The sequence below is a fragment of the Zonotrichia albicollis genome, chromosome 1, assembly GCF_047830755.1.
Source record: "Zonotrichia albicollis isolate bZonAlb1 chromosome 1, bZonAlb1.hap1, whole genome shotgun sequence".
NCBI classification, from domain to species: Eukaryota; Metazoa; Chordata; class Aves; order Passeriformes; family Passerellidae; genus Zonotrichia; species Zonotrichia albicollis.
Window position 1 is genome coordinate 13,859,884 of NC_133819.1, and position 18,454 is coordinate 13,878,337.

Below are 18,454 nucleotides of genomic sequence, written 5' to 3' on the forward strand. Positions count from 1 at the left end.
TTTTTCCTCATACTCTTTGAAGGTTGATAGTATTTCAGTAATATTTTGCTGTTACAATTGTCATTCACTGTTACTTTTATGAATTCAGAACCAGCAAGTTAACTTTCATATAGGCATAATGCTAGAAAAATAATAATTATCATATGAGTAAGTATTTTCTAAGGAGTGTTGTTTATTGATAAGAAGAGATTCAGAGTTAGAATTCAGGATTTCATTTCATGATTGTTGCACTCAGAAGGATGGAAAAGCTTCAGTTTTCTGTTCTCATTTGTTTTTCTGTCAAATTGCTGTAAGTGAGCAGAATGTTATGAATTTAAGTGAGTGCAGGATTCGTAACAGTGACATAACAAGAGTGGTTGGTGTGTTGGAACAATATATAAATGATTAGCTGCATTGATAGAAATTGCAAATGGGATTGCTTTTTATTTTCTTCTGAACTCAAACATTTGATATTCCAGTTATTACCTAAACTTCATTTTGATCACTGTGTTTTTTCAGATCCAATTGCTGTTCTTGCCATATTCTTCTGTGTGTGATTCTGAGTAAATTAGCTAGCTGCCCTTTTTATGCAAGAATTCATTGGCTGTAGGAAAGGGGTGATGCTGGTCAGAGGCATTTTGTAAGAACTAATGAATAGTTACTTCTGTATGCTTTTTGCTCATAAGTTTTCATATTGTGAGTATGGGAGGCAATATTATCAAATGCCTAGAAATAAATGATTTGTATTGATTATTAGATAGAAAATTATTGTGGAAAAATAGCAGTCAGAATTGAGCTTTAAGAGGATGTATTCTAAGTGCATGTGTGTTTGTCTTTTGCTTAGAAGATATTTGTATTATTTCAAGATACCTAGTCACTGGTGATGCATCCAGAGATACTTTTTAAAAGCTGTAATAAATTCTCAACACTTCCTATTTAGCACCTATATAGACCTTTAGCTTGGTGATCCAAATGTCTGAACATTGAGCCAAGATCATAGATGGACAAAGACTATACCCCCAGCAGTGCTGTTATCAATAGGTACAGAATGATTTTATTCAAAGAGGATATGTCTGACTGATGATTAAGCTGATGCTGTTATTTCCTCCATGGTGCTTAGGAGTGCTGCAGATATATTTTTGTACCTTTTTATCTTCTAATGGTGTGAGGCACAAGGGTGATTACAATGTTTTAAAAGCATTTTTACTGCAATTTTGAGTGGTTTCAGCTAATAATTTTCATCAAGTTTTAGATCACTGCCCATATGTAAGAAGTAGGTGGTGAATGTGTGATTTCTTCAAGGTACTGTTATAGTTTCAATCTTTTACCATAGGAGATACTCCAGTATTAAATAGCATGTTCTGGCACATTTATGACTTGAGATAAGACATTAATTCCTAGTGAATAATTAATATAACAGTTAAGTGGCTGTGATCATGAATGCTTTTTGACCAGTCTGAATTTCCTGGAACGTTCAGTGATAAGGAACATAAACTTCTGCATAATGCAGTGCTTAGAACTGACCCTCAGGCTCAGTTTTGACTGTTTGCAGCTGGTGATTTACCTGGGATGTGGTGTGGCACTTTGTGCAGCACCACAGGGAGCTGTGGCTGCCTTTGGAGCACTGACATTGAAAACACTTGCTGAAAAATTCCCAGTTTCATGGAGGACAACATACATGTCCCTCCACTGTGACAGGGCTGTCTTAGTGCCACCATTGCAGAGTCATCCACAAGCCACACTCGTGTGTACAAACTTGTTTATTTAGAGCAAACCTTGTTTTACTGCATCATTGCCTTTAGACTCCTGGTGTTGATTCTCCCTTGATATTAAATGCAGGGAAAACAGTAAGATGAAATGGTTTGCCATGGTTGCCTGAAAGTTTGCAGCAGAAATAGGAGTGAGACACAGATCCCTCTGAGGTGCTCCATACTGACATTACTTCACGAGGAATGTGTTTCCTGCCATGGATTTATACTTGGGCATTATTTCTTTTTCAACTTGTTTTTCCTGTCTGTCTTTTCCAAACTCTCTTTCTTTAGTCTCTCAGGTCTTGTAAATCCGACAGGCCAGTGAGAGGATTTTTAGGGAGCTCTGTCATTAGTGTGTTGGGCATTGAAGTTTTCCTTGAAGAACGGATAGTGCAGAGAGCTGTAGCTTTATAGGCTTCTTTGGCAGAACAGACACCTACTGTGTACCTAATCCCTTGGTTTTCACTTCTCTAGGATAAGCAAAGTGTAAAGAAACGGGGTTAGCATTACAATCACATGGCTTTGTTTCAGGACATACAGTAGGGACATGAAGTTTGAATAGAGCAGCAGTTTTGAACAGAGTATGTTGGCCTGAATAAAGTACAGTGATTATGGTACCTGCACAGACTGGCCCCTGTGAGAAGTTCTGAGATTAAGAACCAACAGAATGTAATTTTAATGGTGTGATCAATTTTTGAAACGTAGAATCTTGTTTGATTAAACCAATTTCTATGACAGCCCAGATCAGAGTGTTGGCATTAGGGAGTATTGTAAGTAAAGTCAAGCAGTGGCCTTATTATGGGGAGAAGTAACAAACATGTGGATGTACTTAAACATGGGCTTTTGCAGAGCTTTGATTTCCATTCTAAATGAAAATCACATGCTAGAATTTTTATGCTTTGGAAAAGCATTTAATTTTTTTCTAAATCATATCTTAATCCATCCAAACCTTTAAACTGAAGTTATTTTTGCATGTGGAACATCTTTTTTGATATTAAATTAAATCCTTAAAATGGACATTACAGGAAATGCAGTGGGGCTGTTTTACAGTACTTTCATGAGCTAGCATTTTTGCCTATAAATACCTACCAAAGTTAATCCACATCTAATACACAAAAAACTCTTCCTTGATGGGATTAAGATTAAAGCAGAGCACATTTCCCATAAAATCTCAGAATTCAGATCTAGTTTTTGATATTTAGCAGCTGCTGTTTGATTTGAATGAATGCAATCTTTGCCAGATGTGACATATTAACTTTGCTAATATGAATAATGAGTCTCTGTATATGAGCAAATAGGATTCATTAGTGTTTATCTAACATGTGACAGATGTTAAAATTCTTAGTCTAGGAAGAGATAGAAAAAGAAAGCAAGCATAAGAATTCTGGTTGTTTAGTTGGCTTAAGCCCTGTATAATTTTCTAACCAGGTAAGTATACACTTTAGGTCCTCAAAACCTATAATGCAACACAGCCATTTGATTAAAAAAAAGATAAATGGCCTTATATTTCAGGAGAAAACTGGGTTGGAGTGTGCATGCCACTACTGGATCAGTAGGCAGGATTTTCTCAGCTGATGGAATTGCTCTAGTTATATTTTTCTTTAATGCCATCCCAAGGGGGGATGCACCAGCTCTCAGTTCCTCCTCCCAAGGAGTCCCTCAGCTGTTGTTGGGGAGGTGTGTTTGAGGCCACCTACATTGGTCTGTTTTCAGTGCCTCCAGCAGTAATACATTACATTTTTATAAGCACTAAACGTCACCCCCCACAAAACTGTTGTTGACCAAAGAAGCTGTTTTGTTTCCTTAGAGCTGTTTGTATACATTTGTATATGTGATGGCATAGGATAAGAGTGAGTCATCATTTTTTTGTGTACCTCAGTTTACAGGGTGACCTGGTAAGACATCAGTGTCACCCACTTCACTTGAAGGGCAAGAGTTTGACTCACCCCTGATGTTAAGAATGTCTTTGCACAACAGCTAAGTGAAATCTCCTCTCTTGGATACATCCTGCTGCATTCTGTTTTGTTACAATAATACAGAGACAAGTTTATTGGTTTCCCTAGCTATAGGGCTTATGATTCCTTAGTATTGTGGGTACCGCATCAGAAATAATTAAATAATGGATGCTGTATTACAATCTTCTAAAGACTGAAAATATCTTGGAAAAAAACTGTTATGTTAGGTCAGAATTCCCCATTATTGGAACCCAATGACTAAACCTGGGATTTTGAGATTTCCAGTAGTTTTACAGCCTGTGCTTCCTAGAGAGCTCTCACATCCACCAAACTCATATTGTGAGAACTTGAGGTTTTCCATCTGGATAAATTGTGAAGAGAGAAGACACATTTGTGAGACAAAATGTTGATAGATTAAAACAGTATTTAAACAGTGGCTAACAGGGCTGTAATGTTAGAAGGCTGGACACAACAGGACTTGAGACAGGTAAATTGAATAGTGAATGGGATCACTCAAGTTGTTAGGTAGTGTTTGTGCTATAGCTAATTAATCATATGAATGTCATTGTTGTGATATATATATACACTTATAAGGGTGTGTTGTATGTGTACATGCATATACATGTGCATTCAAGAGCTTTGTGAAAGTTTTCATGTACATGTGTTCATATATATAACTGCAGATGCAGAGCTTTACTGATTGCTCTGTGAAAGGGAACAGGAGCACATTTTTGTACACACAGTCACAAAGCAATGCGCAGACAAGTTTCAGTGACTGAAAAACTGCTGAGAAGGCAGCAGGTCTAAGCTTGCAAGAGAATGAACTTCACTAGAGAGAATGCTGCCAGACTTGCAGCAGCAGCGAGTCACTTAGGAAACCTGTCCTGACTTGACTGAAAATTGCTTCCCCCGTTAGGTGGGAGGAAGGTTTTCTTTGCTGTTCAGTTTCTGTTTTCACTCATCTCATGCTGCTTACTCACCAGCTGAACCCTGCTGAGGTCCTGCAGAGGGAGGAAGTCCCAAACAATAGTGTGTGAAACATGAACCCCCAGCTGCTCGAGAGAGGCGATTGTCCCACTCTGCTCCTCACTGGTCTGGCCTCACCTTGGAAATTGTGTGAAGTTTTGGGCACTGCAGGATAAGAAAGTTCTGAAGCTATTAGAGAGTGTCCAAAGGAGAGCAATGAGGATGCTGAAGGGCCTTGAGGGGAAGCCGTGTGAGGAGCAGCTGAGATCACTTGGTCTGTTCAGCCTGGAGAGGGGGAGACTGAGGGGAACCTCATTGTGATTTTCAACATCCTCCTGAGGGGAAGAGGGGGGGCAGGCGCTGATCTCTTCTCTCTAGTGATCTGTGACAGGACCCAAGGAAATGGCCTTAAGTTGTGTCTGGGGACGTTTAGGATGGATATCAGGGAAAGGTTCTTCACCCAGAGGGTGGTTGGGCACTGGAAGAGCTTCCCAGGGAAGTTGTAACAGCACCAAGTCTGACAGAGTTCCAGAAGCATTTGGACAATGCTCTCAAGCACAGGGTGTGACTCTTGGGGTGTCCTGTACAGGGCCAGGATTTCAACTTAATCTTTCAGGGTTCCTTCCAACTCAATATATTCTGTAATTCTGTGATAAAAGGATAAACAGGATTAGAGGCAGTTACTAGTATGATGAGAAAAGTAATGGAACTCTAACTGTTGAAGTCTATTTTAATGTTGTTTATAAAATTAAATCTGATTTTATGATCAGATCAGAACTTAGGTAGAGGATAATGTTATGTGGAGGAGAAAAACAATTCCCCCCCTCTCTCCGCTCCGTTTATCTTAGGGCTTGTTAAAATCTCTGTATATATCAAAACACTGCCATAAGCTTGCTCTAGTCAGGGAGTTTATCTTTAAATTTACAATATGTTTATGTTGTATAAAAAAAGTGAAAAACTTATCTCAAGTGTTGTTTAGCATAAATTGATGCTAAATATGATTTTGAAGCCAAAAAAGTCACCTACATATTTTATCACCAATCAAATTTTTATTATAAATTACGTACTTGAGCAGCTTAATTCATCCAACTGAAGTCATTTCAGATGACCTTTTCCTCAGCAGCCTCTGTCTGAACAGAATATTGTTCTGCTGTTAATTGTTTTGGACATAGTGTGTGAAAAATCTTAAGGGAGTTGAATTTTGTTGTTCAGGGTTCACAGTACATAATTTTGCTTGCATGTTTACTGCTGGCCTGTCAAAATATATGACGGAATAAATTTCTCCTACAGATCAACTAATCATGAAAATAGTGTTGAGGTGTTTGATTGACATAGTGAAGCTGTTAATTTAGGGAGTATCAAGATCAAATGGAAGCTACTGCAATTAAGTGACTGTGTTTAAGTGACTGTGTTCTCAGCTGAAAATGTTTAATGCTGCATTTTAGATTTTTTGTGCATTTTCGTGCTGTCTCATGGATGTATTAGGGAATTTCTGTGATTTGTTAGATGTAAATACTTAATGTTCAATACAATTTCAGTGCAAATTTTACTCTTTTATAATACCTGGTTTTATATTGATTGGGGAGAGTTGCTGAAGATGTAATGTTTCTGTGTACTCTAAAGGGCTTTGGAGAACAAAGGATTCAGCCATTGCAAGATTTTGCTAGAGATTTTTTGTTTTGTTTTCATCTTTACAACTTTGGTTCAAAATATTATAGTAGCAGGCTAAAAATTATCCTGCCCATTTCTCTGTGGCTGGCTCCTTTATGACATGCTGAGGTTCCTTGTAGTACTGCTCCAAGGTTTGTATCATGAAGTTATATTCAATATATAATATATAGCGAGACCTTCTTTGATATTGTGGTGTGGCACAAATGTTAAATTTGCTACTTTCATATCCATAGCACTTGAAAGTTAATTGTTCAGTTTTTATTGAAAGCCGCATTTTTCATGTTTGTTCTCCTTTTTTTTAACTTTACATTCAAGCATATGATACTGACAGGTGTCACACAGAGTCTGGAGGGCAAAAGGCTTCTTATATCCCTAAAATTCCAGACACAGATATGGTGGTAAAGCAAGTGTGCTTAAGTGGGAAAAACTGTAGATACTCTATGAAGTCCCTAAAGAAATTTAGTCATAGCCTAGTAGTGATAATTTTCTTCCTTGGGTGAGTTGAGCAATTTTCTTATGCTCTCAGTACTTCTGATCCAGTGCTGAGGCTGCTGTTTCTCATTTTTTTATGAGCATGATCTGCTCACTCATGTACAGCTGCTTCAGAGTAGTTTGTTTCAGGTTTTGGCCTCACATTTCAGCTGCACACTCAGGTGTCTGTAGCCTGATATTGCCTTATTTCCTTATTCAAGATTGCAGGAAACAAGCAAGCACAAGGCTCACATTAAAGTAGTGCTGAAGTGATAATGCAGCTCTTTGGTCTCACTGAGGAGAAGTAGGGTAGAGGCCATTAGCCAGGTCTTTGGGGATGCTTGTGAGATGCTCACTCCAATTGACCCTTTGTCATATAGAAATGCACCTGACAGGCCTGGGAGACTGCTTTGCTGAAGTTTTGGTGGATTGTTTGAAGATTATAAAATACTGGAGGAAGAGAGAAATTGATTCTGAATTTATTTTAACAGTAGCAAACAGAAATTCAGTAAGCATATCTGCTGTCTTGGATAAGCCACCCATCCTACCTTGGCTTTATCTCTCTTTTGGCTCACAAGCTTTTTCCTACTACTATTTATTAAGGAATATGAAAGTGATCAGTGTTACAGAAACTGTAAGGTAACATGCATCTGTTTCAGATTGTTTTATTCTGCAGCCATTTGACAAAATGTGGATTCAAATGTATGCTGGAGCTAGTGCTTCTGTGAGCCAAAGAGGAAAATTAGAGTGGTAATTTTCCCATAATTTGGGAAACATCTTGTAGGTAGAGTGTTATTCAATGGTCACAATTCACCTTTCCATTCCTCACAGCTAGCATTGGTCATGCTGTTTCATGTGGCCAAGAGATGTGTTTGAACACTGGGATTCACAAGCAAGCCAGCCTAGCTATGGCACATTGATAGGGATATTTTAATTTTCATTGTTTTGGGGGATTTTTTGGGTGTTTTTTGATGAACCATTGTGCTTAGTTATAAGCAAAAGGAGGCTAGTGCAAAGGGAAAGGCTATGAATACATGAAGGTTCACGCTTTTAACAAGTGGGAAAAGATGAAACTCCTGTTTTTCTTCCCTCAGCTGTCGCGGCTCTCTCAGCAGTCTGACTGCCTTCCCATGTGACGTTTTTGCACTGCATTTCTAGGTCAATGGTGACACAACTAGCATGCTTGTGCCCAAATTGATCATCTCAGTCTGCTATACTCCACATGGCTTTCACATCTATCTTTGCCATAGGCTGTGTTTGCATTTCCTCAAGTCTTAAGAAACAGGGACAGCTCAGCAGGCGCATGTTAACTTCTCATACGTGTTCTCACTCATATGAGTGAGCTTTGCAAATAGATCAGTGATGTGGGAAAAGTTGGCATAAAATCAGTGTCAGAAACAGAGGTGACATGTTGCTAAGATTATGAAAATTTGGCCAGATTAATTCTTTTAGAGAAGAACTGCTGATGCTGGACATTAGTGTGCACCTTGTGCTGTATGTTCTCTTTCTCCTTCACGCGGGTGAAAAAAACCCCAGCACGATCGGGTTCACAAGCAGGGAATCATGCCTTTAAGGACATGGCTTTTTTTGTTAATTGATAGAGTTATAACCAAAAGTGGTTATAACCACTTTATTAGATTTAAAAGAGGATCAGAAACAAGTGAACAGCATCTACTGTAAGAGATAGGGCTGGTGAACCGCCTGTCCCTCCCATTCCTCCCTTTGGCAGAAGTCTCTTGAATATGAGCACTGCTCCTCAGAGCATGGCCACTTTCATTCCTGGGTGTTGTGCTCATGCTGCTGCCCCAAGAGTGTCACTGCTCTGGGGGGGACACTGCCAGGTCTCTGGTCCCAGCCTGTTGCCACCCTGCATTTGGCAGGAGGTGAAGCGTGAGGCCAGTCACCTGTGCTTGTGTGGCTTTTGGATGCATGGGAAGGTGTCACTCAGCAGCTCCTTGCTGGCAGCTGTGGCAGGCCTGTGACTGTAATTCAGGGGGCTTAAAACCTGGGATTTTCCCAGCCAGGCTAAAAGTGGGTGTTGAGGACAACAAAGATCCAGAGAGGTGGATAAGAGGACAGAGGTGAAGGGCAGAGCTGGGAAAACCAGGAAAACTGACACTCAGAGCTGGAGTTAGCCTGGCAACACCAGAGAGATGTGCTTTTGCAGATCTCAGCTGTGTAGTTTTCTGGTTTTTCCTAACACAGATAATTTTAAATAAAATGAGGTGAACAAGTAATTTTTCAATTTAATTTTCTTGCACTTAGTTTCTCCCTAAGACTGCAAAGCTCCATAGATGATGATGGTACTTTAAAAACTCTGTAGGTTTGCAAGTAGGAAAATATTTCTGATAAAGCTCTCTTTTGGCTAATGAAATAGCAGCTTACATGTGAGTTAGTATTGATGGCAGATTCAGTAATGACATGTGATGCAATTACTTTACTAGAGAGAGAAGCACTTAGACACATATTTAAGATATTTCTGAATCTAGGCATCAGCTGGAGGTGATTGAAAATACACTATTTCTGCAGATTTCTTCACATAATTACTGTGGAAAATATTGTGGCATTGTAGTAAAAAGCAGAGTTTTGAATGCTAATAGCTGTAGGGGGAAGAGAATTCCCAGAGAAATGCTCTTCTATAATACCATGCTAATCTCCCCAACAGAAAGCAGAGGAAGAGGAGCTTGTCCTCACACCTGATGGCACCAGGGAATTCCTCACTTTTGAAGTTCCACTGAATGACTCTGGGTCAGCTGGGCTTGGCGTGAGTGTCAAAGGTAACCGGTCCAAAGAAAACCACGCTGACTTAGGAATCTTCGTCAAGTCCATCATTAACGGTGGAGCAGCATCCAAGGTGAGAGGGAATATCTGTGTACTTTGGTCTTCCTCGGTTTTCCATAATAAGTTATTTTGAAAGTATCCATAGATCAAAGAGGAATGAGCTCTCTAATGTTCACCAATTATACCATCAGAGGTAACATTTCGATTTCTACTCACATGTTTGCACGTCCCAGGATTTAAACAGCCCTAACAGATTCGGGAAGGAATGAGCCATCTCTGCTGCAGTTCCATTAGTATGCTGTTTGAGCAAACAGATTATGATAATAGCTTTCAGTGCAAATCTGTAATTGGAATAGACATTTCCTATAGTGGCTGCAATGGAAGCCATTATTGCAATGTTCATTTCCCCATAAACCCTTAGGACTAAGTATAGTTGGTTGAGTATTTTTCTTTTGATTTGTTTTTTTTTTTTTTTTTTTATTCTCTCCAGTAGACAAAGCTTCCTTTGTGTGTGTTTTATGTAACTATCTATAATTTTTACATTTCCAGGATGGCAGGCTTCGAGTGAATGATCAACTAATAGCAGTTAATGGAGAATCATTATTGGGCAAAACAAATCAAGATGCTATGGAAACCTTAAGGAGGTCCATGTCCACTGAAGGGAACAAACGAGGAATGATTCAGCTTATTGTGGCGAGGCGAATAAGTAAATGCAATGAGGTAATAAGCTTTTGATATTGGGATTGGCAGTTTTCACTTCTGAGGCATTTGTGTTTACAGGAGATGTCATGTTCCCTCTGGGAGTTGAAAAATAATATCTGAGAAGCTCAAGAAAGAGAGAACTACAGAATTATCTGAATTTCAGTGTTAGACATGCTAACATTATTACTGATCAATAAAGTTTTTCTTTCGAGAATTTTTGTCAATGAAAAACAGGAAACACTGAATAAAACTATATTGATTTTGTAATTGGATCTCACTGTTTACGTGATTTTTGTTCAGCAGAGTTTTTTATGGAGGTCTATTAGATATTTCATTTATAGACTTTGTGTTAACTGACTTGTTTCTTTGTCACTTCCAGTTTTTTTAAATAAGAGTAGAGCTCTTATATTTCGTTATTATATTTTATCTAAGCAAAAGTTTCATGTGTAGATTCTACAAAACTTTTTCTTGGCCTTAATTGTTGGGGAGGTTGAACTACTGAATTCAGGGTGCAGTGGTGATTCTTCTGATGATTTGCAACTTTTGTCTTCTCTAGTGCAATATTAATATGTTGAGGTTTTGAAATATATTAATGATTTCAAATAGTTTATCTTCCATTTAATGTAAATAATGCTATATACTAGGAATATATGGACATATAATGAGAAAGACTGATGTTGGGGGAGAACTGAATTAGAACAAATTGAAGAAAGGACTGAGTTAAATAGGATGCAGCTGAATGGCATGTCAGAAAAGCATCTCTTCTTTAGAAATCTAAAAGTCAATTCTTTCATTCTTGCTAAAATAGTAAGGTGTTATCAGGAGTGTTACTTCTTGATCATCATGCTTCAAAAACGATGTGCACAAATTGGTTTAGTATCACTGCTCCTGCCTAGGGGAAAGAAGAATGGTTTACTTTTTAATGCATAAAGCTAACCTTCAGAAAAAATCAGTCCATAGTGTATTACAAAGTCATGTCTGAAAAAGACACTAGGCTTTTTGAAAGTGTTAAGCTCCTCTTGATTAACTGCTTATACAAAGTTTCTATACACATGCATGTTTATATATGCACACTGCTAGAAAGCCAGCTTGGATTGCTGCAAGCATGTCTTGCTTAGTGTTGAAGGAATTCTGACCTTTTTGCATGTGGTGATGTCCTTATGTAGGCCTAATTCAGAGTGTCCTTTGGAGACTGTTGCGTATTTTTACCCAATATCTAGTTTGTAGATGCTACTACATGTTATTACATAAAAGAGTGAAATATTTTAGACTATTTCTGTGTTTAAATTTTTTTTTCTAAAAGAATATAGAAGATGATCCCTTTTCTCCTAGTGAAAGTCTTCTCGATTGAATTAATCCAGACAGTGTTTGTAAACACAAGGGAGGTAATCCAGCAGTGATGAAGCAAAGACATTTCTCCTTAAATCCAGAGTTATTTTTACTCATTCAAGAGTAGCTTGGTCCCCTATATCTGCTTGACATTTAGTATGATTTATTTTGCAGAAATCAGGTGCAGCAGCACAGCTGACTGCAATATATGTGCTTCAAGATAAAAGAACTGATTGTGGAAACAGATTTAGATACACTGAAATGTACCTGCACAAGGGCAGGATAGGCCCTTCTTTCTGCGCCTCCTTTACAGTTTTTTGTGCATTTTCCCAACTCTTTAAGAAGCTGGCAAGATCAGCTATAATGATTAGGAAAGCATTGATATGTCACTATTGCTGTGGTAATCATCTTTACAAAGTAATTTTTGTAAGTAATTTTTCCTAGGAATTATTGCTTTTATCACACTTATCCAAAGGAAACACGATGTCAATACTGTTTGCATATTTTAATATGATGAAAGGATGACTTGCATGGATATAAAGCTGTTTACCTGCTGAGCTTGCAGTATGCAAGAAGTCACTTTTCTGGAAGTCTTACAATGCCCAGACTTCAATGAAATGAAAAGCAAAGAGATATTTTTTTTCTTGGTATTTTGCAATTAAACCCTATATCCTCTTTCAAGAATGTGACCAATTTAAGCTTTAGATATTATTAAGGTGATGTAACACTGATTAGCTGTGATAATGTTATTTCTGAATGGTGCAAGAATACCCTATATGAGTATGGAGTTCAGTCAGCTCAGTCCCTCAGTGGTGGCTCTTGGGTCTCAGAATTGGCTGGAGACAGCATCTCCTCAGTGGCTGGCCTTGTCTTGGCTATATTATGCTTAACTTAGCAACACAGATTGCTTAGACATGCTGGTATACAAATTTCTCCCTTGGAACATTCCAGTAACAACCACCAGGGAAGATTTTTAGTATTAGAACACAAAAAGAAATGACATTTGACTGGCAGCAAATTCAGGAGCTTGCAGATTAGAAGCAAAAGCATAGAAAGGGCACACCCTTATCTTAATAACACCCACCTTTTATCACCACAGAAGCACAGAATCATTTTAGATTAAAGACTATTGACTCCAACCATTAACCCAGCACTGCCAAGTCCACCCCTAAACCATATAGCCAAGTGCCACATCTACACATGTTTTAAAGACCTGCAGGATGCAGCCACTTCTCTGGACATCCTGATCCAAAGCTTGACTCTACTTTTCATGAAATATTTTACTTAATATCCAGTCTAAATCTTCTGTGGCACAAATGGTGATTGTTTCCTCTTGTCCTATCATTTTTTACCTGGGAGAAAGCACCAACTCTCACTTATCTAAATGCTCCTTTTAGGCAGTTGCAGAGAGCAGAAAGATCTCTCCTTAGCCTGCTCTTTACTCCAGGCTAAATTCCCCCAGCTCCTCAGAAAGGGGGGTTTACTGGTTTAATTGAATATAAAAATAAATGTTCAGCTTTTGAGAAAGTATTTCCCACTGTTTTCTATGATCTTCTCCCTCTTTTTGTTTTTCAAAGGAGTCGCCATAAGAAACCAGCAGATAAAAATATCCTGTTAAATTGATTTCTTTCCTTTGTTGATTCAGCGTCATATGTGTCCACTTTGTAGACAAAAACATAGCTTTGTTTCTTGTTAGTCTGAACTACAGTTAAGTGGAACTGGTTTGGTGTTATTCCATTTTGTGTGTCACCAAGAACAGTGTTCACTCTGCTCTGGTCCAGTGTCCTGTGAGGTCAAGTCTTGGCTGATTCCCTGCCACACCATGGAGCACCCACAGGTGTCTCAGAAGGGAAATCTGTGAGAGGGGTGATAATGCCAATGCAGAAATTATTGTGCTAAACATCTGGATGATAAAAGCAGCTGCTCTCTGGATGATTAAAATATCCCACAACAAAATAACAGCAAAAAGAACAAAAAAACCCCAAGTCTTTTTTTCTCCCGCCTTCATGTCCAGCAATTGTTTTGCATTTGTGAAGTCAGTCTGACTTCCTTTGAGATAGACTATATAGTCTACTTCTTTCTTTGGTAAAACTGAGTTTGAATTGGATTTTTAAGGCAGTTAGTGGTATGAAACTGTTCTTTTGGTTTTAATGTCAGTTTTCATAATCACGCCTCAGGATTGCTGAGGAGGGAGAATTAATTTTGCGGCATGATTGTGCAGATTGTTGTTTCTGCATGTTTCAATTTATACCACAATTTTTGTGTACTTTTTGTATTTTGTTTGCTGTCTAGAAGTGAGTGACAGAACCTCTGTTCTCCTGCATTGAGAGAGGCACAAGAGTTGCTTCTGATCTGCTGCAGGGGCACTGTCTTTGTCAGAGAGTTTTCTTTGGCTTCTTGAACATGAAACTGTTTCAGAACTTTGTGAAGTGACCTCGGATACTCCTTTCCCATGCCATCATTATTCTCAAACAGCTTCACAAGTTCTCATGTTGTAAACTAAGCCTTCCGAGCAATTGTAGCAACAATGTAAATGTACATAAATACCATAAAAATATTATCTTGACTTCAGAGAGGCAGGGAGGAGATAATTTATATCATCAACCCTTCTCTAACTGTAGTCAAAAGAAACCACAAACTTCCCAGAAGGTTAAAAGAGATTTTGTGCTGCTGTGGTTTTGCTGAAGATTTGCCTGTAGGAAGAATTTTCATTGACTCGCCAGAAGATAGTGTGTAATCCTTCCAGGTTTTTGAGTGAATTGTCTTGTAGTAAATATTGATATAAGCATGGAGTGTTAGTTATGAATGAGTCTAAGCCAAATCTATGCATCTGAGCTTTTCTTCTGTTTGCATTATGTCTATACAGAGTACAGCAATATAGAATTCTGCAAGCTGCACTACTACAAACCTTGCAAAACTGTGTTTAATAACTCTGCCATTCCAGATAAAAACAAACACTGAATATTTGATGGACACTGTTATATTAGTGTAACAAAAACATTTAATTTGGGATTTGGCTATATCTGAGGTTCCTTTGCACCCCATTTAAAAAAGGTTAAACATTCTGTTCTATTCTGTGTTTTCAGCTTCCAGCCTTGCTTGTTAACTTATCAAGTTTCCTACATAAGCATGGAGAGACTCTTTAAGACACATTTCCAAAGCTGTGAAAACAGTGGGGAAAATGGAGAGAATAACAATAATAGTGACTTGATATTCATATATGGCCAGTTTTTAACACCTCATTTTTCAAAAGAGGCAGCCATCAGCTTTTTATATCTTTAACTCAGGTTTGAAATTTTTTAAATTGCTCAGATTGAAGGAGAAGCAGTGGAGTTCCTTGTGCTGTGTTGTGTTAATTAGTGATGCTGTTGTGATTAGCCTTTATGGGCAAACAGCTGGTGGCTGCATCGCCAGAACGTGCTCAGCACTCAGGCACAACTGCCAGGCACATCCTGCAGCTGGTGTGTGCTCCATGTGCTGATTCAAGAAAATAAAGGTAATTGTTACTTTTGGAATCCTGTGCTTTGCAGTCCTGCAACCTGGACAGCTTAGAGACACAGATTGCCTGTCTGCACTCTGTTCATGTCACAGGCAGGCAGCACTTGTCTGCCATTAAGTGAGAGAGCATCACCATTTCCCTCAAAATGAGAAATTTCAAGGGTTTTCTTGTTTAGACCTCCTCCCCACTTTTTTTTCTTTGACAGAATGAATATTTTGCCAAACCTGCCTGAAATGAAGGTTTGCAAATGATTTGCAGATCCCCAGATTTCTTCATGCATGTCTGTTCATTTTTTTTCTCCCTTTGAAAATAAGCAAACTGTGAAGCAGAGTCCTGATTCCAGACTGTATAAGGACCTCATCATTCATGAAATAAATTGACTGATAGATCAGTGAGAGTTTGCAAATGAGTAGTTTCATTATAAAAGAAACAAGCAAGCATTTTTTCTTTTCCAGTGTGTGTGCAAGTATAAAATATTCAGCATCATTTTCCCCTGCATGCATTGCCAAGTTAACTACATTGAAATGTAGGTGACAGGTTTGTTTTTTCTTTCTCACTAGATTAGTCTTGTGATGACCTTTTGGAATTTAACTGTCAAAAAGTCTTTAGCATCTCCTCCAAACACAGTGATTTCCCTGTTCATTCCCATCTCCAACTCATTGATAAAGCTGTTTATCAACTTAAGCTATTCCCAGCTCTGATTCCTAGGGGAATCTACAACTCTTCTCCATCCTGAAGATCAATCTTTGTGTCCAATTCTTTGGCCAGTTTTCAACCCAGAAAATGAAAATTTAGTCCAGTCCTATGAAAACTTAGTTTCTTAAATGCCTTTGATATTGATGCCTTCATATAGTCGACTAGTATTTTAAATGTATCTGTGTTGGAAAATGAAGCTGTAGTATTTTGGACATCTCAACCACAGTACCCAGATAAGAAGGAAAAGGAAAGCCTGGAGAATAATTCTGTGTGACAGAAAGCTTCAGCATTCTGGATGCAGTGTCATATATAGCAAATTTGTGTACTGACTTCTTTAACATCCATAACGCTTGCATTCCTATATTTGGGCAATTTATTTTCCAAAGGAAAAATGGAGTCTGATTCTTGTTTCATTTGAAAAAAAGAGATTGTTTATGTTTTGAATATTTTGGCACTCTTCTTGTGCATAAGCCTTTTTCATATTTATGTACATAACTTCATGGATGATGGTGTTTAAGTAAAAGGGACTGCATTATTTGTCCTTTTATCATCTAGATAAGCAGCAGCTGGGCTAGCTGGTACAGACTGTACTTTAGCAAACAGCTGTTTTTTATCTGAATGGCAAAGGGTCAGGGTAGAGCCTTTTTTTTATTTAAAAAAAATTTATCTAGCTTTTTAATTTAAGAGAATGGATAGAAAAGGAGCTACAGACAATCTGTAGCATGGGAGGTTTTATTGCATTTTTACAAATATGATCATTTAGTACAGGTCAGTGCTAAGATCCAGAGAGGGAGCTCTCTCTTTTCAGTCTAGAGAGAGGAAAAATCAGGGGATCTTTACCAGTCAGTGTCTATAAATACCTGATGAAAGTAATAAAGAAGTAATAAAGGATACTGATCCAGACTCTTCTCAAGGCTGCCCAGTGCCAGGACCAGAAGCAACAGTCACAAACCAAAATACAAGAAATTTCTTTACACATAAGAAAAAAAAAATCCTTCTTAGAGGTCAACACTGGTGCAGCTTGCCCTGAGAGGCTGAGGAGTCTCTGATCTTGGAGATATTCAAAACCGAGCTGGGCAGGGCACTATGCAACCTGCTCTTGCAGACCTTGCTTTGGGCAGGAGGTTGGATTAGATAATCTCCAGTGGTTTCATCCACCCTCAGTTGTTCTGTGACTCTGAACTGGCACACCAAAGGGTGCTCCAGCAGCTGTTGACAGGGGGCCAGTTGCCACATGGATTCTTTCCTTGCCAGACCTTTAATGAAGCCAGGAATTTGTACAGATTTGTTTATGTTGCCCTCTCTTTATCAGTCCATCAAATCAAATTATACCAGATAGCACTGAGAGTGGCTAATAGAAGAAACTAGAATGTGTAATTCCAGCTCTTTATTGGAAACACATCACGAAGAACAAGTCTGTTTGAACTGCAGTCTTGCTTTGAACTGTTGGACTGTTTGTCCTGCCCACAACAACAGTTTGCAAATTCTATGTTTCTTTTCTTGCACAGACTTTCTGTTAACAATGTAAGGAAAAGGCCTTTTTGGTTTTTTTTGTAACAGCCAGTTGTCTAATTTTTGGTGTTTTATAAAAGGCATTGTATCTTCTGTAAAATGTTTGTGTAGCTGGCTGTCAATGCCTTTGTTTAAACTCATCTTTTGAGATGCTAATTAAAAATTGATTAAGTTTTACTCATGGAAATTATAAAATATGTGATTCACTGTACAAAACAAGGCCATATAAATGCAACACTCCTGCTATTTCTTTTATTTACCTTGTGCTTTACTGTATTACCAGGAATGAATTTCTATATATTTCTTTGCTTCTGAACCATCTTCTTGTCAGTGTCTTTCAGAAAATCTCTTGAGATCTTTCTACAAATGAATCTGAAAGTTGATGGCTTGTCACACAAAGGACTGTGTGATATTGCTCACTAAAAGCTGGACACTTGTTACATAAAGTCATCAATATAGCACTGGGAGAATAAATCCCAAAGCACTTTGACATTTTCACACCTTATTTAAAGGCAGTGAAATAAAGGGTAGTTCATAATTTAGTACCTTTATCATGCAAGTTTAAGCTCTCAAGCAGTCTAATGTTGCTATGCTCTTTATTTCATAAAGTGTTTCAGAAGTTAACATTTCTTTTCAAATGTGCCTTAGATTCCTTTATAAGAGAGTCTACAAATATTGTTTAATTTACTTTTCAGTAAAGCTGTCAGTTGTAATCTGCAATTTAAAAAAACTAATAAGACAAATCCTCATTTCACAATTTAAACCTTATTGAGTCTAGTTCACTTGCACTGCAAGTTTATTATTCTCCTGCAGCTTGACGTGCCTCCAATTGTAATTGTGTTGACCCTCCGATGCAGTAAATCTCCCTGGTGCTTATCAGACTGGGAGAGATAAGTCTACAGTTTGGAACTTCATTAAATATCTCATTTATATTAAACAGATGATGGCTTTGAACAGAAATAATAATTTTTACAGAGCCTGAGACCTCCCGCTCGCGGTCTCCTTGACCGCAGCGCGGCGTTTCCAGCCCTCCGCGCCCCGGGCGTCGCGCCAGCGCCCGCGGGTCAGGAGTCATCCACCAACGGGCTCACTTCAAAGCCTCTGCTGGGGACAAAGCCCAGGGCTTTGTAGCCCTTGAAACA

At 38.4% G+C, this 18,454-nt stretch overlaps 1 protein-coding gene across 16 annotated transcripts in view; it reads left to right on the forward strand.

Annotated features, from left to right (window-relative positions):
- PARD3 (par-3 family cell polarity regulator) overlaps positions 1-18,454 on the forward strand; it is a 443,154-nt gene that overhangs the window by 257,784 nt on the left and 166,916 nt on the right. For all 16 annotated transcript variants that reach the window (XM_074558690.1, XM_074559146.1, XM_074558909.1 and 13 more), the window contains 2 exons: positions 9,459-9,647; positions 10,124-10,294. In XM_074558690.1, coding sequence (XP_074414791.1) covers positions 9,459-9,647; positions 10,124-10,294 — 360 coding nt within the window. The remainder of the gene's footprint in view (positions 1-9,458; positions 9,648-10,123; positions 10,295-18,454) is intronic.